The 26,772-nt window shown below is 42.8% G+C and overlaps 1 protein-coding gene across 1 annotated transcript in view; it reads left to right on the top strand.

The window, feature by feature from the left end:
- CUNH10orf67 (chromosome unknown C10orf67 homolog) overlaps nucleotides 1-26,772 on the top strand; it is a 168,688-nt gene that overhangs the window by 70,163 nt on the left and 71,753 nt on the right. The window contains 5 exon segments of the mRNA XM_077772452.1: nucleotides 229-361; nucleotides 1,489-1,547; nucleotides 9,433-9,498; nucleotides 21,037-21,096; nucleotides 21,942-22,118. Of these exon segments, the coding sequence (XP_077628578.1) occupies nucleotides 229-361; nucleotides 1,489-1,547; nucleotides 9,433-9,498; nucleotides 21,037-21,096; nucleotides 21,942-22,118 (495 nt within the window).

A 26,772-nucleotide genomic window follows, 5' to 3' on the forward strand; every position in this document is an offset into this window, starting at 1 on the left:
TTCCTGTCAATAAAATGTCCCCATGTACTGTGGTCTTTGTCCGGAATGTACTGCAGCCTTTCTTCCAGCGAGCTCTATTTAATCTCCTTCCTTTTTGCTATTCATATTATAAGTGTGTAATAGAATTCAGAAAATTATATGATAGCTCTGCTGTGTCTGCATTGTGTCGTGTTGCGTATTTAAATCCTTGGCTCTCGGCTTAGAAATACGGGATTCCCCATCTTTCAGGACGCGTTTGCCAAAGAGACAGCCCTAGAAAGAGAGAATTTGGAGCAGAAAGTGGAAAACGAGAGGCTGCTTCAAATCATTGCAGAACTCGAAGAAGCAATCCGACTCAATCTAAGGGAAAACTCGCTCTTAGGTAACAGTTTACAGTCATTTCGGAGAAAAACCTTTGCATCGGGCACTTCCCAAAATCCATAGCTCCATTTGTCTTTACCAAATATACATTTGCTTGGTTATTTACACTTACAAGATCTGTTTGATTTTCACATAAGGTGGCATTCCTTGCTTGGGAAAGAGGATTTTTTTTTTGTGCTTATATCCTGAGCCATGCCATCCTTAGGGCTGTTTTTCCCCCTCAGACAAGCATTAACCTTTGAAAACTGTGCTCAACAGCACTCTATTGCAATTAGAAATACTATAAACAGAAACTTCTGTTCATTTCTATTTCATATGATTGATTGATTAGCTAAAAGTTGTAACATTTAAACACTTAGGCACGCAGGTTGGGGTGTGCTTTGTGGATTAGCCTTTTTGGAAAAATAGACCACTACTGACTATGGAATTATCTGCAATGTTGGATACAAATTTAAAGTACAAATTTCCCTGCATATGCTTTATACTGCCCCCCCCCCTTTTTTTACATACCAGAAACGCTGGTAAAAGTTGAATTTAAATCACCAAATTTAAAGTGTTTTGAAGTAGTTTTTCACTTATTGTTATCTTTGTATTTATGTTAATTATATCGTGTTCGCCCTAACCTGTAGTTATGAGAAGAATGAATAAGCAATAATAATAAAATAAAAACCTTACAGCAAAACATTGATAAAATCAGAGCTATTACAATATCCCTTGAATATCAATTATGCCTTGCCAGTGTAGTTTCATTTCCCTTCTAATATGATGTAATACCACTTTTTCAGGTTCTGGTGGCTCTTACTGTCTCCTAAAGTGCCACCTGCTAAAGCACTTTGTATTGGCTGTGACTAACAGCAAAAATGTCCCTTGCTAGTATTGATGAAAAGCTTTCAGCCCTCAGCCACACTTGGATCTTGAACTTAGTTCTTAAGCTCTATCTGACCAGCCGTCTGAACAGCAGGAAGAAGGCTGTGAATGTCAAGGGCAGTTGTGAAGGTCACAGTCCTGCTAGGGCTTGAGTCCACTGTGCCCGCCAGCCGCATACAGCCTGCCCCGAAGCAGGGAGTTTGAATACAGGGCCTTGAGCTTGTAATTTCATGCTTGGCCTCTCTCTCCTTTTGTTTACAGAAGATGAAATTATATCTCTGAAAGACTCGGCAGCAAAGGATCGTACAATTATTCAAAAGGTACTGTAACTATTTTACATCGATGAAATGATTCTTTTACATTAAAATATCAACACGATCGCTGAAGTAACCCTGCGTCCTACTTGTCTTGAGGCACAGAGAAAAATCAATATCTATATTTCATTTGTCCCGTTGTCTGCCATCTTGAAAATGAATTAATGTCCAGAGACCTCTTTTCTTTGGGATAGCTGAGTGTTTACCTTGTTGTTGTTTTTTTGTTTTTTATAATTTTTTAAATGTTTTATTTATTTCTGAGAGAGAGAGACCGCGTAAGCAGGGGAGGGTCAGAGAGAGGGAGATACAGAATCCGAAACAGGCTCCAGGCTCTGAGCTAGCTGTCAGCACAGAGCCCTATGGAGGGCTCGAACCCACGAACCGTGAGATCATGACCTGGGCTGAAGTCGGCCGCTTAACCGACTGAGCCACCCAGGTGCCCCGAGTGTTTACCTTGTTAACTGTAAGGAATTAAAAAGTTACAGGACAAGGAGGTCCCAAGATGTGCCTGTGGGAGCCCAGATGCGGCTTCATGTTCATTTTTCTGTGTGTGCATGTACGGGGCTTATGTTGTGCAGGAAATCTGTATTTAGTATAGGGAATTCTTTTGGTATCGCCAAGGTCAAAATCTCCTAGAGCACCCGGTACGGCAGGACCACAGCAGTTCTGTCCTCTAGCACAGGTTGGGCACCCCTGCTTTGGGCTTTCTTCACTCTCTCTCCCTTCCTGTCATAGCCATCGACACATTTTCAGTGATGGGGAGTCGTCCCTGCCACACCGTAAGCCCACAAGGGCAGAGGTGGTATTTTCTCCATCTCTGGTATATTCCCAGTGCTGAGCACAGAGCCTGGCACCCTTACAGATGCTCTTTCAGTGATTCATAAGATGAGAATGTGTTTGGAGGTGGAATTTACAGGCGAAAATGTGTATTTACAACCCTGAATTATTCCAAATAAACATAAATGCTTTCCACTAGCTGAATAGAGAGTCAGTTTTATTTTTTTATTAAAACTTTTTTTAGGAGCACCTGGGTGGCTCAGTCGGTTAAGCGTCCGACTTCAGCTCAGGTCATGATCTCACAGTTCGTGGGTTTGAGCCCCACATCGGGCTCTGTGCTGACAGCTCAGAGCCTGGAACCTGTTTCAGATTCTGTATCTCCCTCTCTCTCTGACCCTCCCCTGCTCACACTGTCTCTGTCTCAGAAATAAATTTAAAAAAAATAAAAAAACAACAACTTTTTTTAGTGTTTATTTTTGATAGAGAGAGAGAGAGCGCACTTGCACGTGTGCAAGCGGGGGAGGGGCAGAGAGAGAGGGAGACACAAAATCTGAAGCAGGTTGCAGGCTGTGAGCTGTCAGCACAGAGCCCAACATGGGACTCAAATCCATGAACCATGATATCATGAACTGAGTTGAAGTCAGACACTTAACTGACTGAGCCAACAGGAGACCCTAGGGTCAGTTTTAAAAACGAAAATTAGGGGCGCCTGGGTGGCTCAGTCGGCTGAGCATTCGGCTTCAGCTCAGGTCTGATCTCACCGTTTATGTGGTCTAAATACAGATCAGATATTCCCAATGAGATTTTAGCCCCCAAATTGAGATTTGCGTATATGAAAAGTAAACACTGGGTTTCAAAGACTTAGTGTAAGTGAAATATCTCAGCACTGATTTTTAATATTAGTTATTACACATTGAGATGATAGTTTTTCAGATATATATTTGGATAAATAAAATTTATTATTAAAAGTAATTTAACCTGTTTCTCTTACCTTTTCTAACAAGGCTACCATAAAATTTAAAATTATATATGTATTTACACCATATTTTTTAAAATGTTTTTTAAAATTTATTTCTGAGAGAGAGAGAGACAGCGTGACTAGGGGAGGGTCAGAGAGAGAGGGAGACACAGAATCTGAAACAGACTCCAGGCTCTGAGCTGGCTGTCAGCACAGAGCCTGACACGGGGCTCGAACTCACAAACTGTGAGATCATGACCTGAGCTGAAGTTGGATGCTTAACCGACTGAGCCATCCAGGCACCGCATTTATACCATATTTTTAATTCACAGCTCTCTTCTGAACAAATACAGCAGATCCCAAGTCTGTTTGATCATTTTTTAAAACTTAAAAAAAAATTTTATTTATTTATTTATGAGAGAGAGAGTACAAGTGGGGGAGAGCCAGAGAGAGAGAGAGGGAGAGAGAGGAGATCCCAGGTAGGCTCTGCACTGTCAGCACAGAGCTTAATGTGAGGCTTGATCCCACGAACTGTGAGATCATGACCTGAGCCGAAATCAAGAATTGGATGCTTAACTGACTGAGCCACCCAGGCAGCCCTGTTTGATCATTTTTTAAATCCTGTTTCTTTATATGTACTGGATCTCCACAAAAACATTGAATATAGGCACAATTTAGTATTGAGCAGAAAGAATCTAGAACCATGGGTTCCTTTTCCATTTCTGCCACTATGGTCCCTTGGGCCAGTGCCTTATGTTTCTTCCTGCCTCTCATTGCTTACTGTGTGGGTAGAAGGAGATAGTGTACATCAAAGTGTTTTGTCAGCTGGAAAGATATACCAAAGTTGTTGAACAAGTGAGAGCTGATATTTATTGGTTTGGTTTCCAATATCCTCCACTTAATCAATTAATTCATCAATGTTTATTAGAAGCCTTTTAGTGCCAGGCACTATGCTACTGCTGAGAAACAAAATTACACACACACACACACACACACACACACCACCCAGCTGTGGAGCAGATTAAGTCTAGAGCATGAGACAAAACCCCCCGGACTGTGTGATAATATAAGTATGTACATAGAGAAGAGATGTCTAGCTTTACCCGGAAGGTTCTAGAAAGGCTTCTCAAAGAGTTCCACACCTATCTCACCCTCTTTCACTCAAGCTGATCTTTCCAGGTAGGTAGGAGGGTGGTAGAGCCAGATACAAAGTGTGAATGCATAATGTGTGAGATATACCCGTGCACTTGTTTGTGATTTGGTATGGCTAAAGTATGAGCTAGGAATCTGGTGAGCTACGTGGCACAAATTTGTGTTGGGGCAGCAAGAGGCGGAAGTCTGGGGTGTGGGGTAAGCAGTTCAGAAGCCTCTGCATAAGATACTGGATAAGATACATGTTTTCTTTTTTAGCCCTGGATACATTAGAAACAAGTTGATGCAAGCCTGCATCTGGGTAGGCCGACTCCTTGCTGTCTATTAGGGTTTAGAAGCACCGTCCAGTATGGTATTCAGCAACTTTTATGTTTCAATGCCAATAATCTAATAACACTTGAATCGAATCTATACTCCAGCTGTGGCCGTAATACGAATCTCCTCCTGGGAAGGAGTCAGACCAGAAGCCAGACATTACAGCCCGGGGTGTGATCAGCATGAGGACACAGGGCAGCAGAGATCGCTGTGGGGTGAAGGATACTGAGTTGACTCCCAGAAGAAGGGTTCTAGTCAGCCAGGAAAGGGACATGGGAGACAGGAAGGGTCAGAAACATGCAGAACGGAAGTAAGAGCATGCGATCTGCTATAGCTGAAGGATACGTGAGCGCAAGGGCGGCAAGGAGCAGGCCACATGGCAGAGGGCTATGATCCATGCCGAGGGCTCTGAAGTGCCTTCGGAGTGCACTGGGGAGCCTTGGACATTGGGGAGGGATTCGATTCTTTGATTTCTTTGTTTCAGAAAGAAAATGAGTGAGAGGGAGGAAAGTCCAGAGCCAGAGGGACCAGTTAAGAGGTTCCTTGGATAAACGAGGGAAACTATAATCTGAAACAGAAAGAAGACAGTGACCCTGGGGATAATCGGGAAGGATGAACTCAGAGATGATTAGGCAGTAAAATCTTGGCCATCAATAAGTTTGAAGGCAGGAGATGAAAGGAGCGAGAGAAGTTACGGTTGGCGAGCATCCAAATGAAAAGGAGGACAGGCAGAGGGAGAAGAGGGAGTGGGAATATCATGGAAGCCAAACAAGAGAGTCTCCTTTGCAGGGTGTCATGCTGCCCGGTGTGCGAAAGGCTAAAAAGGAAAGAACAGGCAATTAGCCCTGGCAACAGTGACCCTGGTCATATTAATGAGAGCAATTTTACTGGGACAGTGGGAGCAGTTGAGAAGCAGGGTGAATACCGAAATGGAGACGGTGGGCATGGACAGCTCTCTAGAAGTTTGGACGGAGACATCCATTAAATGATGTCAATGGAAAGAAGAATGAGAGAGTGGACAAGTGGCAGAAGATGTGACTGATAAAGAGTGCTCTACAGAGGGCAGGAAGGGTTGAGGTTAATGGCCTGGATGTTTGTGGTAACTGACACCCATTGGAAACTTGGCCACACTTGTTTTCAGACCAAGGTGTGATGACTTAATACAATATCTTTGCCTCCCACCTCATCAACTAGGCCACTGAGTCACCATCGGAGCCTTCTGGCTAGCCAGTCCCCACTGTTCTGCAGCCCTGCTCCGGTGGAGATGGGCCAATCCGTGTGTGTTGGTGGCATGGCTAGAGCCTGAATAGGGATATTTTAACCCAGAATAGCCACGCCTTCCATCTGCCTATCATTTCACTTGGATCTAATTAGCACCCTTTCTTACTACCCCGTATAGGTCTTCCAATCTCCACTACTTTTCTCAATTCCTTTATTCCATCCCTCCATGCTACTTCCTAATTCACAGAGAACATGGTAGACACTTGGATTTTTTTCCCCTTCTGCACTCTCTTACTCTGTCACCTTTTCTCTTTTTCTTTTCTTTTCTTTTAATGTTTACTTATTTTTGAGAGACAGAGCATGAGCAAGGGAAGGGCAGAGAGAAGGAGCCACAGAATCTGAAGCAGGCCCCAGGCTCCACTGAGCTGTCAGCACAGAGCCGGACACGGGGCTCGAACCCACAATCTGTGAGATCCTGACCTGAGCTGAAGTCAGCCGCTTAACTGACTGAGCCTCCCAGGTGCCCCAACCTTTACTCTTTTTCATCAGAAGATGAACATTCTTTGCCCTGACTCATCTTTCCATCTATTCCCAGACTCATTTCTACATTCCTCCTCTTCTGGAACTTTCTTCATCAGCCCCTTTCTCTCTAATGTCTTTAGAAATTTCCCTCTATTCTAGGTATATTCTAGATAGTGAAGCCACCACCTTGGTGGGATCCATTGAGCCTAATCACCCCAAGCCATTGCCATTTACTGTACTTCAAATATTTTAAAAAGAAATCTGTGTTTACCAGCCCCCTTTTGATTATCCCAATGCTAGATTTTCCTGTGGGTAAGATCACAGTGAGATACATACTGCTTTCAATCCTTTTTAGATTTTTTCCTTCCTGAATTTTCTTCTGTATATGACAGGATCCCCCCCACCCCACCACCACCAAATCGTAGACGCCTTCTGCAGCAATGCTTGTTTCTGATTCTTCACACACTTCTTCATTCCTTCCTTCACACACTTCTTCCTTCCTTCCTTCACACACTTCTTCATTCCTTCCTTCACACACTTCTTCCTTCCTTCCTTCACACACTTTTTCCTTCCTTCCTTCACACACTTCTTCCTTCCTTCACACACTTCTTCATTCCTTCCTTCACACACTTCTTCATTCCTTCCTAAGCAAGATCTGTCACTGGCTTCTCCCCCTCCATTTTCCACTTGAGCACTGTTTTTGGGCATTCTATTCATCCTTGGTCTTCTTCGTTTTCTCTCTAGCTGACCTCAGACTCTCCCAAAATGTTTACCAGTGACCTTCAAACTTCCTTTTCTGCTTCATGATTTCCCTGAATACCACATCCATAGTTTCAACTCTATTCTCATCCTTAATTTCAACATTACACGCACTTTGATAGTCCCTGTCCACTCCCTATGGTAATTAGAAGCTCCCTCTGTGGCCCCACATACCTAGGACTATTTTGTATCTTTATATTCTTAGTCATCAGCCCTAAAAATATTTGCTGAACAAATGCGCTGCATGTTCATCAAACCCAGTGTCAGAATGTGAACTCATTATCTTTTGAATCTAGACTCTCTGTGTTTTCCTGTTTAAATGAATGAACGTTGCCCTTGATCCAAAAGAACAGATGAGAAATCTAGGGCCATTCTCTTCTTTCTCCTTTATACTTTCATCCAGTTGGTGGCTCAGTCTGTACATTTGCTTTCCAAAATTTATCTCAAAGCCCCTTTCTCTGTCACAACATTGCTCCGGACTTGGTTGAGGCTCTCATCATTTCCATAGATTAGAACTTCACTTTCCTGTCTCCACCCTCATCCCTTTTCAAATCCATCTTTCACACTCTGCCATAGTTTTCTCACCCTCTAATCATATGTGCTAAAACCTACGGTTTCCCATTGCCTACAGTATAAAATCAGGCCACCCGAAGTTATACTGGGGAATTTTCCTATGACAGGAACAGCCTAAAACGCCTTCACATTTGCTGTCTCAAATTCTCTCTGGAAGAACTCTCCGAAGCAGGTTTTATTATCTTAATTTCCAGACAAGAAAACTAAGACTCAACACATAGGTTTAGTTTACCCACATAGCTAGTAACAAGAGCGTCGATTTGAACAGACTCCTGTCCCTCTCACTGCATCATCCTGCCTTCCACCCCTAATTATGGCCACCAAAACCCCTCCTACTGTCACCTGACTCTCCTCCTTTCCCTTCCTGCGACTTCTGTCTCTCTGCACCCTGGGCCCCATGACATTAAGCTTTTCCAAACTCCTCCATGACTCCATGCTTCTCTCCAGTTGTTTCATCCACCATTTTCTCCACCTTTTTCCTTCTCCACTTGTTGCACTTCTTCATATCCTTCAAAACCATTGTCAAATGGTGTTTCATGTGTTATATCTTATTCTAATAATGGTTGCTGGGATATGTGGATTTTTATGCTTTTTGACCCTCTGAAATTTTGACTTATTAACATATTTTCTCATGTATTCTAGTCATTTTTTTTCACATTGCTCTCCTGCCATAATGTAGATGCTCTAGAGGAAGGGATCTGTTCTCCTTCATCTCTGTACCTCCATAGATCAACAAAATGCCTGGCATCTAAAAGGTGATCCTTTTAGATAATATATATCAGATAAAATAATGCCTATGTAGTAAATTAATGAATATATGACTTGATTGAATTGAAAGGATGTCAAAACCAAGGTTTGAATTTTCTCAGTGTATATAACATACACAAATGCAAATAATCATTTTAGATCCTGAGGCAAGTGATGGGAGCACAGTGGCCCTGCAGTGTATGCTTTTTGATGGCTATTTTCTTTTCTTTTTTAATCTTAATTTATTTTAAGAGAGAGAGTGAGCAAGCGTGAGCAGGGGAGGGGCAGAGAGAGACAGAGAGATAAAGAGAGAGAGAGAGAATCCCAAGATGGCCCCATGCTGTCAACAGTGAGCCTGATGCAGGGCTCAAACCCACGAACCATAAGATCGTGACCTGAACCAAGATCAAGAGTCTGACACCTAGCCGACAGAGCCACCCAGGTGCCTCTTGATGGCTATTTTCATTTGGCATGAATATACTTTGATGTGCATGTAAATATAACACAAAAATCTAAAGTAAAAGAAATGGGTCCTATAAAGAGGAAAGCAAAACTGCTCTTTTTGAAAGACTATACTTGCTTTATTATATATTGATGTCACATTTTTTGGGGTAGGGTAAGGAAGATTGTAAGTAAGTAAAAATATATAGTATAATTATATATATAGTATATAGTAAAAATATAGTAATTACATACTGATATATTATTATTACATGATAATCTATAGACACTTACATTTTACAAATCATACTAGGATCCTCTTTTCTCATATTTAAAATCAAAATACATGTAGCTGAATTCTGCTGAGGAGCAATTTAGGTGTTCTGTTCTTTTCTTTAATGAAAATGTAATATTCTTCTTTTTTAGCTAATTGATGGCAGAGACAGATTACTATGTGAGCTTGATTATGAAAAATCAGTAGTCCAAGAAATGGTAAGGTGATTTACATTATTTCCTAATAAATTCAAAACCAAGAATTTAATCATGAAAGCTTTATTTCTAACCGTTTACCATACTGTAAACTATTATTTCACCCTTGTGAATAATCTAAATGCATGCATAAGTATAAACTTTTTTTATTGAAGCATAAGTAACACACAATGTTTTATTAGTTTCAAGTGCACAAGGTAGTGATTTGACAATTCTATACATTAAGCTACGCGCCCTACAGTAAGCACAGTCACCAAACATTATTTCAATAGTACTGACTATAGTTCCCATGCTGTACTTTTCAACCCCGGGGCTTACTTATTTTATAACTGCAAGTCTGTACCTCTTAATCCCCTTCACCTATTTCGATAACCATTTTCAAATGATTGTTTTTAAGAAAACAGTTTGATTCATACGTGAAAAAATGTAAGAAGTTGCCATGTCGATGAGCTTTATATAAGAAATAGTATTACCGTTTAAAGCACTGTACGAAGTTTTTGAGGTTTTTTTTTATGGGGATGTGAAAAAAAAACACAAATAGGAGAGCCCAGTATTTTGAAGGATTTGCTATTTTTAGTTACAAATTGCCATAAGTGACAACAGAAAAGAACCCAGCTAGATATTTTGGCATTCTGTGTCAGTCTCATAAGAAAACACTGGCTTTTTATGTTCTTTTAAGAGAACTTTCCAGACGGCTGCTCTTTTATTTTATCTGTTGACTACCCGCCCCCCAGGCCCCGCCACCTCACCCCCCTGCCCAGCTTATGGTGTTGTAACCCGGCTTTCAACTGGTCACCACTAGTATGTCTTTGTTGCAGTAAACTGACTGTGTGCATTATAATCAAAAATAAAACACAGCTTGACTTGCGTTCTAAATGTGCTTGAAAAGAATATGATACTGTTTAGAAGAGAAAAGGTTGTTCATAGGAAGTCAACACCACTTCAGATATTGAAACATTCCCTTTTTTACAGCTTGTCACACTTAGTGCCAAGTCATGACTGCTCCCCTAACTCTGTTTTGTTGCTGTCAGCGCCATGTGTTTTGGGTTCCTTGTCATAGAAATTAATGCCGAACAATGCTCAGGGAATACAATAAAGCCTTCTATGAAACCAACTTGGGAATGCAGGCAAGGGCGAAATTATGGTTAAGCTATTCACTGAAACCATGTGCGAACAAATACGTTGTTTTGAACCCTTTCCTTTTATTTAGATACCTGGCCTATAAAACTTGTCTCTATTATTTGAGTTTACTGGGTTGATTTCCTCGCTCCCCTCCCCAGCTCCTGTCATTCCTCCAAACTTCTAGGAGTTGCTTCTGAAAACAAACTAAATGCGCACATTGTCATTAAAATGATCCGTGTTTTTATAGAACGGGGACCGACTGTTATACTGTCGGTTTGTTGGTGGCATCAGAGATTAAACTACTTGATCATAAGAAAGCCAGCCTGTGCCCATGCTGTGAACACAGCCCAGAGATTTCCTTTGCCTCTTTATTTAAGCTGCAAGCAGCTAACCTGGTGCTACCGCAGCGCCCGGAGAGGAGCCAATCCCGTTTTATTTCGTTGTTGAGAAGTTTTCGGGGCATCATGCTTGTTGCCGAGCAGCAAGATCTTGCATCGCAAACCCGGCAGGGCACAAGAGCCTTCGGAATGCTCAGAGCTAGTTTGGGGGTTCCTGTTTTCAGGAGAGGGGGTCTGCTCAAGGTTCTTCTTACGGCCAGGGTTTCCATGGTGTCCTCGTGGGCCCAGCAAGGTCACTGTGGGGCGCCCCCTCCCTCCCACCAGGGCATTCTGTTACTAACTCCGGGGGAGGTGGGCTCCCGGGCTTCCTTTGTTTCCTGCCATGGTACTTTTTTCCGGAAATGAAGATTTCTGGATGGATGATTGCACCTAGCTGGGGAAGTGGGAGAAGGTGGCTTGGATGCAGAGTCTTTCGTAGAAACTTTAAAAACTTTCTCACTGAAGGGTTTTTATCCCATGCGTGTCTATGACCCTTCTCCAATGCCCCTTATTTTCTCGCCTTTTAAGAGCCTCGTTTAAAAAGTCCAAGATCAGGGGCGCCTGGGTGGCTCAGTCGGTTAAGCATCTGACTTCGGCTTAGGTCATGATCTCATGGTTCGTGGGTTCTAGCCCCGCGTCGGGCTCTGTGCTGACAGCCAGCTCAGAGCCTGGAGTCTGTTTCAGATTCTGTGTCTCCCTCTCTCTCTGACCCTCCCCTGCTTATGCTATCTCTCTCTCTCTCTCTCTCAGAAATAAATAAAAAACATTAAAAAAATAAAAATATAGCCTTAAAAAACATAAAAAGTCCAAGAGCTGCAAGTAAAAAGGCACCTTCAATAAAGGCAGGTAAGCAGTGAGATAGGGAGGTATGGTAGTTTTAGATTGGCTTGAGGGGAAGCATATGAAATAATTTCCTATCGTCCTGTGATGCCTACATTTAGTGGTTTTCACTTATCTTGTTTTTTTTTAATTGAGATATAACTGCCATATAACAGTTATATATATAACATATAATATATCATATTGCATTCGTTCTAGGTGTACAACAAAATGATTTGACATGTGCATATGTTGTAAAATGATCACCCCTGTAACTCTAGTGAATATTCATCACCAAACATAATTACAAAACTTTTTCTTGTGATGAGAACTTTTAAGATTGGCCCTCTTAGCAAGTTTCAACTATACAATACAGTATTGCTAAGTAGAGTCACCATGCTGTGTATTATATTCCCAGGAGATTTATTAAAACTAGGAGTTTGCATATATTGATCACCTTCACCCATTTCACCCACCGCCCTCCACCCCCACCTCTGGCAAGCACCAATCTGTTTCTCTAAGTTCAGTTTTTAATTTTTTTTTAATGTTTATTCTTGTGTGTGTGTGTGAGAGAGAGAGAGTGTCAGAGCACGAGCAGGGGAGGGGCAGAGAGAGAGAGGGGAGACACAGAATCCGAGGCAGGCGTCAGGCTCTGAGCTGTGAGCCCAGAGCCCGATGTAGGACCTGAATTCACCAGCCATGAGATCATGACCTGAGCTGAAGTCAGATGCTTAACTGACTGACCCACCCAGGCGCCCCTCTAAGTTCAGTTTTTAGATTCCACATGTAAGTGATCATAAGGTACTTCTCTCTTCCTCTGACTTATTTCACTTAGTGCAATGCCCTCAAGGCCCATTGCAAATGGCAGGATTTCCTTCTTTTTTGTGGCTGAATAGTATTCCATTATACATACCTGCCACATTTTCTTTATCCATTCATCTGTAATGGACACTTTAGGTTGTTTCCACGTGCTGGCTCTTGTGAATAATATTGCAGTGAACATGGGGGTGCAGATATCTTTTTGAGATAAGTGATGTTGCTTCCTTCAGATAAGTACTCAGAAGTAGAATTGCTGGGTCATATGGTAATTCTATTTTGAATTAAATTGAATTGAATTGAAGTTTTAAAATTTATTTTTAATGCTTATTTATTTTTGAGAGTTGGAGAGAGAGCGTGAGAGGGAGAGGGGCAGAGAGAGAGAGGGAGACACAGAATCCGAAGCAGGCTCTAGGCCCTGAGCTGTCGGCACAGAGCCCGACGCAGAACTCCAACTCACAAACCGTGAGATCGTGACCTGAGCCGAAGTCGGATGCTTAACCGACTGAGCCACCCAGGTGCCCCTATTTTTAATTTTTTTGAGGAAACTCCACACTGTCTTTCAGAGCGACTGCACCAGTTTGCATTCCCACCAGCAGGGCCCACGTGTTCCCTTTTCTCCACTTTTTTGCCAACACTTGTTATCTCTAGTGCTAGCCACTCCATCAGGTATGAGGTGATATTATGTTTTGATATGCATTTCCCTGATGATTAAGGGTGTTGACCACCTTTAATGTACCTCTTGGCTATTTGAATTTCTTCTTTGGAAACTGTGTACTTAGATCATCTGCCCATTTTTTTTTTAATGTTTTATTCATTTCTAGGAGAGAGAGAGAGACAGCGTGAGCAGGGAAGGGTCAGAGAGAGAGAGAGAGTCGCAGACTCTGAAACAGGCTCCAGGCTCCGAGCTGGCAGTCAACACAGAGCCCGATGCGGGGCTCGAACCCACGAACCGCGAGATCATAACCTAAGCGAAAGTCGGACCCTTAACCGACTAAGCCACCCAGGCGCCCCAATCATCTGCCCAGTTTTAATTGGATTCTTTGGGTTTGTTGGGGGGTTGTTTGTCTTGTTTTGTTTTGCTTTGTTGCTATGGAGTTGTATGGGATCTTTATATATTTTGCATATTAATTCCTTATCAGATACATGATCTCCAAATGTTTTCTACCATTCCAAAAGCTGCCTTTTTATTTTCTTGATTATTTGTTTGGCTGTGCTGAAGCTTTTTAATGGGATGTAGTCTCACTTGTTTGATTTTTATTTTGGTATTTGTGTGTTAGGTGTCATATCCAAAAAAAAAAAAAAAAATCATTGCTGAGACCTATGTCAAGAAGCTTTTCCCCTATGTTTTCTTTGAGGAGTTTTATGGCTTCAGGCCTTACATTTAAGTATGTAATTTATTTTGAGTTGATTTCTGTGAGTAGTATAAGATAGGGGTCTAGTTTCATTCTTTGACATGTGAATGGCCAATTTTCCCAGCACCATTTATTGAAGAGACTGTCTTTTCTTTTTCTCTTCTTTTCTTTTTTCTTTTGAGAGAGAGCGAGAGAGAGCCGAGAGTATGTGCAAGTAGTGGAGGGGGCAGATGGAGAGAGAGAGAGAGAAAGAGAGAGAGAGAGAAAATCTTTTTTTAAATGTTTTTCTTTTAAATTTATTTCTGAGAGAGAGAGAGAGAGAGAGAGAGACAGTGTGAGCAGGGGAGGGTCAGGCTGAGAGGGAGACACAGAATCTGAAACAGGCTCCAGGCTCTGAGCTGACTGTCAGCACAGAGCCCAAAGCGGGGCTCAAACTCATGAACCGTGAGATCACGACCTGAGCCGAAATCAGACGCTTAACCGATTAAGCCACCCAGGTGCCCGGGGAGAGAGAATCTTAAGCAGGCTCCACCCTCAGCCCAGAATCAATGTGGGGCTCAATCTCAGGACTTTGGGACCATGACCTGAGCCAAAATCAAGAGTTGGATGCTCAACTGACTGAGCCACCCAGGCGCCCCTATCTCTTCTTTATCGAGCATTTTTGGCTCCTTTGTCAATATTAGTTGATTATTTATCCATGGGTTTATTTTTGGACTCTCAATTCTGTTTCATTTGGTCTATCTGTCTGTTTTTATGCTAGTGCCATACTGTTTTGATCACTCTAGCTTTGTGATATAGTTTGAAATCACAGTGTGATGCCTCAGCTTTGTTCTTCTTTCTCAGGATTGCTGTGGCTTTTGGGGGGTCTTCTGTGGTTCCGTATAAGTTTTAGGATCATTTTTTTCTACCTCTGTAAAAAGCACAGTCTGTAAAAAGTGGAATCTTAACTGGGATTGCATTGGCTTTGAGTAACACAGACCTTTTAATAATATTAATTCTTCCAGTCCATCAACAGGAGATATCTTTCCATTTACTTGTGTCTTCTTCAATTTCTTTCATCAGTGTCTTCTAGTTTTCAGTGTACAAATCTTTCACCTCCTTGGTTAAATTTATTCTTAAATGCTTTCATGTTTTTGATTCTATGGTAAATGGGATCGTTTTCTTTAAGATAATTTGTTGTTGGCATATAGAAAACGCTACTGATTTTTATAGGTAGGTTTTGTATCCTGCACTTTCACATATCTTGAAGTGAACAATAACAAAAAAAGGAGTGTTCTCATCAGAAAGGTACTATAACTGAACTCTTAATTTTAACTATTTTTCTATTGGCTTCATCTCAGTGTACCTGGCTTTTGGGACCATCTAGACTTAAGATGGAAAGGGGTTATTAAGGTTGCGCTGGCTCCTCATTCTGCGGGCACAGCCCTGAGTTATTGCTACACTTGGCCTTGATCCTGTAACCAGGTTCCCTGTTGTCTGAGCTCCCTCTGAGTCAGGCCTTGGGTCTGTCTAGTCCTATTCTGGGTAGGAATGTGGCAGTGTTTGGCCATTCAATGAGGAAACCAATCTTTTGGTGACTCAGACATTTACCGTAATGAAATATATGATTGAATTTCTGTGCCTAGACCTGTGTATTTGATAAAATTGAGATGATTCCGTCACTTCTCATTGGTACCATCACTGTTCTGAAGCTGGCGTCCCCCACGTAGAATCCACAGTTCACCACCAATTGCCGCCCTAGGGCTGAGCACCACTTTAGAACCTGGGGCCTGCTTTCAGTGATCTACGCGAAACCGCATCACGTTGTAGCTCTGGAGAGTAGTGGCCCTTTTTAAAATTATTTTTTTTAAGTTTATTTATTTTGGAGAGGTAAACAGAGCATGAGCTGGAGAGGGGCAGAGAGAGAGAGAAAGAGAGAAGGAGACACAGAATCTGAAGCAGGCTCCAGGCTCTGAGCTGTCAGCACAGAGCCCCATGCGAGGCTCGAACTCACGAACTGTTACATCAAGACCTGAGCTGAAGTCGGACGCTTACTGGACTGAGCCACCCAGGTGCCCCAAGAATAGTGGCTCTTAATGCAGGTGAACATGACACAGTAGTGGCTCAGTGTGACTGCCTCCCTTTATACATGACAGGGAGAGGAGCAAGTTCTCCTTTGCTGCCCACCATGAAGAAAATGTGTCCCCCACACTCCTGGCCATGTGGGAGCCCTACTCTGCCTTTATGATCTCCTGATAAGTCACAGAGGCAGAGGGCAGACCTTGGGAAAGGAATGTTCCTAGGAGCGGGTGTGTTCAAAATCCATTACCACGAAGCCCACACACCCTTGTAGCAATTCGTTCCCTACGGAACTAGCAGCGGCGGCTGTCTGCCCCAAATCAGGAGGTTTATTGCAAACTGTCTCAGAGTTCGGTTTCTTCTCTCTGACTTCCTCTTCCTAAAGTGCCCTCCCTGGGTTAGCTTCTAGTCATACTTCAGGTCAGAGGTCAGATAACACCTCTGGGAACCCCTCCCCATTGCTGCCCTGGACTGGATGAGGTGTTGATATAGGTTGACACAGCACACGGCCCCCTTCATGTGGCTCTCCTCACACTGTGTACAGCGGGCCTGTTGAGGTATCTGCTGTCACCATCCAGCAGGCTACTAGAGAGCAGGAGCTGCGTCTTGTCCAAAGCCTTCCATGGTGGCGGCCACAGAATAGATACCCAAATATCTGTTACGAGTACGTGAAGGAATGAATTTCAAAAACGATTAGCCGTGGGGCACCTGGCTGGCTCAGTCGGTTGAGCGTCCGACTCTTGATTTTGGCTCAGGTCATGATTTCACAGGTCGCGATTGGAGCCCCGTATCGGGCTTTGTGCTGACAGTGTGGAGCCTGCTTGGGATTCCCTCTCTCCCTCTCTCCCTCCCTCTCTCTGCCCCTCCTCCCCAATCTCTCTCTCTCTCTCAAATAAGTAAACATTGAGATCTGGGCTTCCAGCTGACCCTGTAACTGGATGGGATTTGGGGGAGGCCTTGGGTGATGATGAATGTGTTTTGCATATGGGAAAAAATGTAAAATGGGGGAGCCAGGGGACAGATAAAGGTAGAAAAAGAATTTGAGAAAGTCCAATATACATCTGCGATAGAAACTCTCAAAGAAACGGGAATAGAGCTACTAATGGGTATTTGCAAAACACTTAGACATGTTTCATGGGGATTGAAACTAAGATCAGAAATGAGACAAGAATTTCTGTGCTTATCACTTCTATTCAACACTGTATTTTAGGATTTAGCCAGTATAATAATGTAAGAAAAAGAAATAAATAGGAGTGCCTGGGTGGCTCAGTTGGTTAAGCATCTGACTTCAGCTCAGGTCATGATCTCATGGTTTGGGGGTTCAGGCCCTGCGTCGGGCTCTGTGCTGACAGCTAGCTCAGAGCCTGGGCCTGCTTCTGATTCTGTGTCTCCCTCTCTCTCTGACCCTCCCTTGCTCATGCTGTCTGCCTCTCTCTCAAAAACTAAAAAATAAATAAACAAAACATAAAAAAAGAAAAAGAAATAAATAGCATCAAAATAAATAACATCCAGATTGGAAAAGAAGACGTTTTATTCCCAGATGACATGATCATCTATATAAGAAATCTTAAAGAATCTAGAGAGAAGCCACTAGAATTAATAAGTGAATTTAGCAAGGTTTCAAAGCTCAAGATATAAAAATAATGTACGTCTGTATACAAGCCATAAATAATGAAAAATTGAAATAAAAACAACTTATACTAGTATAAATATATGAAATGCTTATGGATAAATTTGACAAAATATGTACAAAACCATACAAAACATGGCTGAGAGAAATTAAGACTTAAATAGATGGAAAAAACACACCATATTCATGATTGAGACAATGCATATTGAGCTCTCAGGTATCTCTAGATTTATAGATTCAACACAATCCCAATCAAAATTCTAGCAGGCTCTTTTAATTATTATTATTAATCAACAATCTCCTCTAAAATATATATGGAAATGCATGGACATTGAATAGCTGAAACGATTTGGGGAAAGAACAAAGCTAAAGGACTCACACAACCTGCTTTCAAGATTCAATCTAAAGACACAGTAGTCAGGGTACAATGATATTGGCTTAAGGATAAACATACAGGTTGATGGAAGGGAATACAAAGCCCAAAAACAGAACCAGTGAGTCATGTAGGGTGAAAGTTGTTTTATGTATTATATTTGCATCACATTACAATCTTTGCTTTATTTTTTTACAACTCTGTTTGTTTATGTAATCTTTACACCCAATGAGGGGCTCGAACTCACAACGACTGTTGTGCATTCTACCCACTGAGCCAGCCAGCCTCCCCTATAATTTTTGCTTTATTATTTTATTTTCATATAGCTTTTGCTTTAAAAAGTTGTGTGTATTTGAAAGAAATTAAGACAAAATAGTCCTACATATTTATCATTTCTGATTCTCTGCATTCCTCCCTAAAGATTGGAGGCTCTCCCTGGGATCATTTTTCTTCAGTCTGAGGAGATTCTTTTAGTGTTTCTGATAGGTCAGGACTGTGGTGATGCAGTCCATCTCTTTTTCTTTTACCCGAAAGCGTCTTTCTTTTGCCTTCAATTTTTTTTTTTTTTTTTTTTTTGTGTTTTTTTTTTTTTGAGAGAGANTTAGTGTTTGTTTATTTTTGAGAGAGAGACAGAGACAGGGCGTGAGCAGGGGAGGGGCAGAGAGAGAGGGAGACACAGAATCTGAAGCAGGCTCCAGGCTCTGAGCTGTCAGCACAGAGCCCAATGTGGAGCTCGAACCCACAAACTGAGAGATCATGACCTTAAGCTGAAGTCCAACACCTAAGCGATTGAGCCACCCAGGCACCCCTCTTTTGCCTTTGATCTTGAAAGATACTTTCTCTCAGCACAGGATCCCCAGTTGACAGTGTTGGTTTCTTTCATTCTTTCAGCACTTTAGAGATCTCATTCCACTAGAGTTTTGGCTACTGTCTGAGCGTCAGTCTGTTAATAGTCTCTTCCCTTGAGAATAGATCAACCACACACCTTTGTATGTGGAGCCCTTGGGGATTTTAAGGGCATTACGAATGTCGTGTGTCATTTTTAAAAATCAGGCACTGAGGGGGCGCCTGGGCGGCTCAGTGGGTTGAGCGTCCAACTTCTGCTCAGGTCATGACCTCACGATTTGTGAGTTGGGGCCCCGCATCGGGCTCTGTGCTGACAGCGCAGAGGATCCTCTGTCCCCCTCTGTGCCCCTCCTCTGCTCACGCTCTCCCTCAGAAAAAAAAATAAATGAATTTTAAAAATCAGGCAATGAATTTGGTTGGAATCAAATGCAAGCCATGTCCCACACGCGGCGGGTGGAGGCATCTCCAGTCCTGATTCGGTCTTTGAGCCTTCCGTCCACTGCAGGCATCATTCAGGCATCAGCTAGAGTTTGGGCAAAATCCATGCACACACTTTGGGGCTCTGCAGTCTTTCCTGGGGGTCTCCTTGCCTTGGGGCCTTTCATTGGCCGTGGTTGCCCTGAACCGTGTCCTCAGCGTCCTGAAAGGCTGCTGGTCTTCCTTCAATTTCCGGTGCTCCGCCCAGACGGCCTGGGCATCACTGTCAAGTCAAAAGCCATTGTCTTCAGGTAATTGCTTCTTTTTACATTTTTTCCCCAGAGTTTATAGTTGTCATCTGTGGTAGGGTTGTTTTCCCAGCAGTTACACAGCCGGGACACACATAACTCCTGCCAAACTGTGTCTTCATAATATGAATATTATTGAGTCACAAAANACTTAAAATCCTTCAGTGGTATCCTCTTGCGTTTGAAATAAAATCCCAGCTTTGCATGTTCTCCTTGATTGTAGCACACCTGCCCAGGTTCCCCCAAATGTGGTGCTCCATGGATATCAGTTACCCTCCCCCCAGACCTCGATCGTTCATGAGACAGACCTGCTTTGGACTGAATTCTGCACTCTCTGTAGGGGAGAGCTATGTAGTTGATGAAACATCAGTGAGATGAACAGTTAGAGGTATTTCTTATTTTTTAATTCCATAAGATTAGCCAGAATTAGGATCACTGCTATTACTTGTAACATAATATGATGAAAAAAAAGCTTAACATCATTGAAGCATGCGTGAATCATGTATTATTTGCCTCTTGCAGCCACACGGATGGGTTTTAAGGAAATTATACAAAGTAAAGGGAATCAGAGAAAGACAAATACTTTATAACCTTACCTATGGGTGGAATCTAAAGAAAACCTACGAAAATGAACTTATAAATGCCAGTGGGTAGGGTGGGACATGGGTGAAATGGGTGAAGGTGGTCAAAAGGTACAAATCTCCACTTACAAAATAGAAAGAGTTCATAGGAGCATCGTGTACAACATGGTGACTGTAGTTAATAATACTATATTGTGTATTTGAAGTTGCTAAGAGAGTAAATCTTGAATGTTCTCATCACAAGAAACAAATGTAACTGTGTGGTGATGGATGTTAACTAGATTTGTTGTCATAGATGCAAATTTTGAATTATGTTGCAGACCTGAAACTAATATAGCATTATGTGTCGATTATATCTCGATTATACATATGATAAAAAGCCTTTTATGCCTGGAAACTAGAATTGATTCTTTAAATCAAAATCTCTTCATTATATGATTGAAGTCTGGCTGTTGAATTATCTGAAGTTTCTTCACAAATTTTATGAGGCCTGGGATTTATAGCTATGGTAGTAATATATGAAACAAATTATTACCACAAAGCAAACAATGTATATTTCTCTAGAATCTCTGTTAGGCTTAAAACAATGAATAAATGCTAATGACTTTAAACATTTACGATTTTATTTCTTTCTGTTCACCTCTTTTAAGTGCTCTTTTTCTGAGTACAAATGTATTTTCTAGTTCATATTCAACATTATAACTTACATCCTCATGATAGTTTTAGCAGTCAAGGGGTTTATAATTCTATGCTTTTGCTGCTTGAGGAAGTTCACTAGAAAATTCTCCTTTGGAGTCTTTGTAAATGATAACAAATGATACAGGTCTTCCATTTCACAGATTCATAAACAGAAGGAGGAAATGGAAATAAGGAAGAAGATTGACAGCCTAAGCAGCAAGGTTTGCATTTAAATTTCAGTTCTTTTTTTGTCTTTCAGTCTGTGTGTGTCTTACTTTGGCATCTGGGTTGAAGAATGCGTACATACCATACCGAGACTTTTCAGCTCCTGAGATCTGAGTCTGAAGGAGAACATGCTTAAAAGTGTGTATGGGAGGAGCACCTGGGTGGCTCAGTCAGTTACGTGTCCGACTTGGGCTCAGGTCATGATCTCACGCTTCGTGGGTTCGAGCCCTGCATCAGGCTCTGCACTGACAGTGTGGAGCGTGCTTGGGAGTCTGTCTCTCCCTCGCTCTTTGCCCTCCTCCATTCATGCTTTCCCTCTTACAAAATAAATAAATAAACTTAAAAAAAAAAAGTGTGGGTGGGAAACCAGGAGCCTGAAGGCTGAGATCAGTAGGGGGAGTGTACACTGACCAGAAGGCAATCTTGGCTGAGGGGAAGGGAAGGGGCCCCTGGTATATTAAGCCTTAGGCTCATGCCCCATCTCTTCAGATTCCTATCCCTTCCCTCCTACCTTCTATTCCCCGGCTTCCCACAAATCAGTGACAGCCCGCAAGCTGCCACTGCATCCCACTCTTCACTCCACCCCACCTTTGCAGCTGCTTCCAGAAACCATTGAATCTGTTGGTATGTTTTTCTTGGTACACCAGCATCAGTAGGAGGAGTGGAAAACCAGACCCAGCCTGCAAATTCAATCAGGCCAAGTGGGAGTGAGGGGAACAGACCCATGCCCTTTGGGACTGGAAACTTTACCCTGAAACGCCGGCTCAAGGGAGGAAAAGAAAGAGGCGTGAACCGGAAGCGGGAAGTGAGAATAACCAAGCTGGTTGCTTTTGTGTGCCAGGGCCGGAAAACACTCAAGGGGAAAGAATCGTCTTTGTCTCCGTGGCCCTTACAACCCGCGGTTCCTTCCAAGGCCGGAGCCATTTCAAGGGCACGCTCGCCCTCCTTCAGTGTAGCGCCTGGTAAGAGCAAGAGAGTTAAGAGTCCAAAGAAATCTGCAAAGGAAGAACAGCCTGCGGTAAGAACTTCTCAGATGCCCACACCCTATGACATTCTTGTCCACAGGGGCCACCGTTTGGTTAGTGCTGTTGCGACCTCGCGTCTGGCATCAGCAAGGCCAATGTCTCGGCCACCGGATTCCCCCTACTTTCTGTGTGTGCAGCCAGGCGGGGCTCTGTCTGCTCTTCTGTGCACCAAGGTGTCCTTGTCGGCCCCTTGACTGCCCAAGAAGATGCCACCCTTATCCCTAGGTTGGTGCTTTATTTAGCTTAGTCACTAAGACTTAGTGGGTCTCTATTAAATTAACAAGACAGGAAAGTCACATTCAAAGCACCTTCCAGGGTGTATAATTTCGAACTCCTTACTGCCTAATATCTATCAGAAGCTTACTGAAAATTCCCTGAAGGGCATGCAGCTACACAGTCCATTTGCTCATAGTATTCCAATTTTTTAAAATGTTTATTTATTTTTTGAGAGAGAGAGAGAGAGGGAGAGGCAGAGAGAGAGGGAGACACAGAATCTGAAGCAGGCGCCAGGCTCTGAGCTGTCAGCACAGAGCCCGACGTGGGGCTCGAACTCACAAACCGTGAGATCATGACCTGAGCCAAAGTTGGATGCTTAACCGACTGGGCCACCCAGGCGCCCCAGTTTGTTCATAGTATTCTAATTGACAGTGGGATTAACTCACGCAGTCAGAGACATGCAGGCATGAATTCTATGCTATTACTGTCCTAATCCACCACGCCCCCAATAATCAGACTTGCTTTTGCCACTGCAGCGGTACTACTGGTCCATAAAAAAGACCATTTTTTAAAATGTTTATTTATTTTTTAAGAAAGAGAGAGTGAGTGGGGCTGGGGCAGAGAGAGAGGGAGACAGAATCTGAAGCAGGCTCCAGGCTCTGAGCTGTCAGCACAGAGCTTGATGCGGGTCTCGAACCCACGAACTGTGATATCACGACCTGAGCCGAAGTCGGACACCTAACCGAGTGAGCCACCCGGGCGCCCCAAAAGACCATGTTAAGTAGTAGCTCTGGGATGTTCAGTGCAACGTTGGCTTCTTGTGTGAACCCTGTGGAGGCACCGCTCCTTGAATTACACAATCCCTCTCTTCATAATGATCCTGAGGGGAACTTTCTTCTGCTGTGAGTAATGGGAATTGAAGTTCTAGCCTGTGGGCAGTGTGAATTGTGTAACTAGTCAAAACTCTTTCCCCGTGTTTAGAAAGCTTAGAAGCCAGTTGGCGATACATGTAGCCATACTCTTGTTTCTGCGCGTTCCCATGTTCTTCCTCCTTCTCCCACTGGGGGCAGAATCTGCTTCTCGAACACTTGGGACGTGGAGGAGCAAAGCAGAACCTTGCTGCCTGGCTCATCCTTGTTCCCAGTGCAGAAACACAAGCTTCTCACGCCAACTCAGCAGCCAGGTGGCTCACTGCAGAGGAGTAAGCGAGCAGGTAGAGAGAAGGACTCATTCCCCCAGAGCGGAGACAAAGCATTCTCCTCTGAAAGCACCGCCACCGTGCGGAGAGTTAGGAAGTGTGGACAACTGGAAAGCAGTGTCATTTCTGAAAGAGGAGAATGACATTTGGGGGGAAATTTGGTGCATGGCCGATGCAAATTTTCTAAACTGGATGTTTAGAACCAGTTCTTGGGAAGTTTTTGTTTATTTGTTTTGTTTGTTTGTGTTTTGGTTTTGTTTTATATTGATTGGGGGGGGGATTTGTGGAGGGTGCAAACAACAACAACAACAAAAAACCCAAAAATACCCCCTGGCGGGAGTGTGCCGTGTGGCAGGCTGACCTGTGTGGACAGAGCAGCCAAACTGGTTGGAGGGACTTCAGGAGCCTATGGCCGAGGCAGTGTCCTGTTTCAGAAGGCGCCACCAACTGCCATGAAGTCAGGCCCCTCGGCGGTGGTGGGTGAGTCTGAGGCTCTGAGCAGATGACAGGAGAACTACAGAGTAAGGCCGGCGACTGCGACAGAGCGACTGAGCCTCTAATCTCAGGATCACAGCCGCTGGAAGAGCTGCCCCATCTCTGCAGCAAGCCCAAGGCCCTAACTAAGTCCTGCAATTGCAGAGCAGAAACTCCAGGGTCCTCAGTTTACAGATCGAAATGGAGCTCCCAAGGTCACAGCCATGAGGGGCAGAACTAACCACTTGTTCTCACCCCTAGAAAACGCCCTGTAAAGGAGAGACAAAGGCAGACAAGACCTCACAGAGGTCTCAGCTCTGTGGGGTGTACTGTAGGGTCACAGTCTTTCCTTCTGACTGTAATGATTGTTATTTGGATGTCGTCAAAGCCTGACAGTGTGTGTTGTCAGCTGGAGGGACTCAGAAGTTAATGTTTAAACAGTAAGTAAAAATGAGACCAGGGTGGGGGGCGGGGGGGGAGATGACATAAACTAGTGTTTATATATTTACATGAATTGACTCGATGTTAAAGCTAAATATGTTTTTCTAGTTCACCGCTATCACTATGTGGTTAATACTTTTATCATAAGCGCTCCCTTATATCACCTTTCTATGTGGTATAGTGTCATGCACACCGGTTATAATTTCCCTCTTTTTCTCTTCGAAATCGTTTATCAGACTGGATTTCTTAAAAATTTTAAAAAAGAATTCCAATTTTTTTAATTAAAAAATTCAAAAGAAGTCCAGTTCGCTGGGTTTCTTAAAAATTGCCTTTAAAGGGTCTTGTAACATTTACTGGCCAGAGAGCTCGCCGAAGGAACTTTTTACATCAGTCACTTATCTTATCTAATTAATCATACTTATTTTTTTGAAATCTGTGTCATTCGGTGGGAACGGAGCACATGCTTCACCCAGAGGAGTACACATTGATAAACTGGGTGTTTAGCCAGTCTGAAAAGCATGATACGAACATTGCCGTTGGATTTCTATTTATGAAGGATTTCACAACATCAAATTTGTATTTGGACAGCGTTTTGTGTAAAGTTTATTTTTTGATATCTGTAAAACATTTCAGATACTAAGGCTTCACATAACAAGGTTAGATTGACTTCCCAGGGTTTTGCCTGCCGCCCCTCCCCTCGCCCCCCCTCCCTGGGTAATTAGTTAATTAAGGTTGCACCCAGTCAATGCTTCTCTGAAAGACTTCTGAGCTTCCACGGGGTAACCCGGTCTATGCTCATGGAACATATGGTGTGTGCTTAGGTCGGCAGAAAGCATCAGGACCCTCTGTGTGGGAAATGGGGCATAGACCCAGTCAATCATGTTCCCATTCTTAAAGTTTACTCAGTACAAAGCAATCCGTACAGCATAAAAGACTTCAACAAAAAGTCTGGAACATTATTCTTGTAACACTTAAAAACTGTCAAGTAAAATATTTTTGCAACCTTCTTGCAATTATGACCATACTCACCCTGCAGGCCAGTTAATTTAATAAAAATATTATTACGGGGGAGAGGATGATTGTTATAGAGTATTATAGCTAGGTAGGGGAGGGGAAAATCTTTCTGAAATTCACCACTGCTCGCCTATGCAACTCTTTGATTAAATTGTACACGAAGTTTAATTAATTTTTAAATGTTTATTTATATTTGAAAAAGAGAGAGACACGGAGACAGAATCTGAAGCAGGCTCCAGGCTCTGAACTCTCTCAGCACAGAGCCAGATGTAGGATCGAACCCAGGACTAGAGATTATGACCGGCCCCAAAGTCAGACGCGTAACCAACTGAGCCACCCAGGCACCCTGCACATGAAGTTTTAAAATAAACATCATCAGGGGCGAAAATAATATAATCTGTTTATTGTTTCCTTATTTCATTCTTTTTCGCTTTGGCTTCGCATGGTAGAGCAGGCAGCTAACAACAGCTCCGCAGAGCAATGAGGGCAAGAGCGTTTTGGTCACTGCGCTGGTGGCGGTAGAATACAGCGATAGGGTAATTCTGAGCATGCGCGGGCTTTTCAGAGGCCGTCAAGCAATATTCCCCCGTGTTTTGGTAGCTCAGGTTGACACGACAGAATTTTCCTGATCATTCTAGATCTTTCTTTCATAAATTAACTTCAAAATGAAAAGATTATTGAAATCATACACTATACTTACCGATTTTATTTCAAAATCAAATGTCTCACTTACCACTAAAATGAATTCATCTTTAGATTCCTGAGTGATATTATATTTAGACTTCAACTGAAAGGCGGCTCGTACTTTCTACATTATTTTATTCTGAGCAGTTCGATGAGAAATTAAATAAGGACTTTCAGTATGTTTGGAACTGAAAATAATATTCGATATTTGTTGCACAGATGAAAAATGGGTGGTTTTTTTTTGTTAAGAATCACATAATGGATTTTTTTTTTTTTGCTTTGTCTTTTGGTTTATTTTCTTGGGGAACAAGAATAGCATTTTATTTGTAGAGTTTACGATATTTTTGAGTAACTTAACTAAGGACCTAAGATATTGCTGTGGGAATCAGGAAGAGATAAATTTGGGATTTGTACCAATATCTATGCTCCCCTAGGCACTCTTAGCCCCGGGGCAGTTGCTAGGGCCTGAGCACACGTAATATCAGCCTGGTGGTAAATGAGAGTGTCATCTGGACATTCAGGAGCCCACAGGGCAGCCATCTTGTTTCTCACCACATGGTGCTCCATTATTCCATTTCCTTGGATTCCAGCTGTGGGTTTCTCTCCAGTTTCGGGGGAGG

This window comes from Crocuta crocuta, unplaced genomic scaffold, assembly GCF_008692635.1.
Source record: "Crocuta crocuta isolate KB4526 unplaced genomic scaffold, BGI_CrCroc_1.0 scaffold96, whole genome shotgun sequence".
NCBI classification, from domain to species: Eukaryota; Metazoa; Chordata; class Mammalia; order Carnivora; family Hyaenidae; genus Crocuta; species Crocuta crocuta.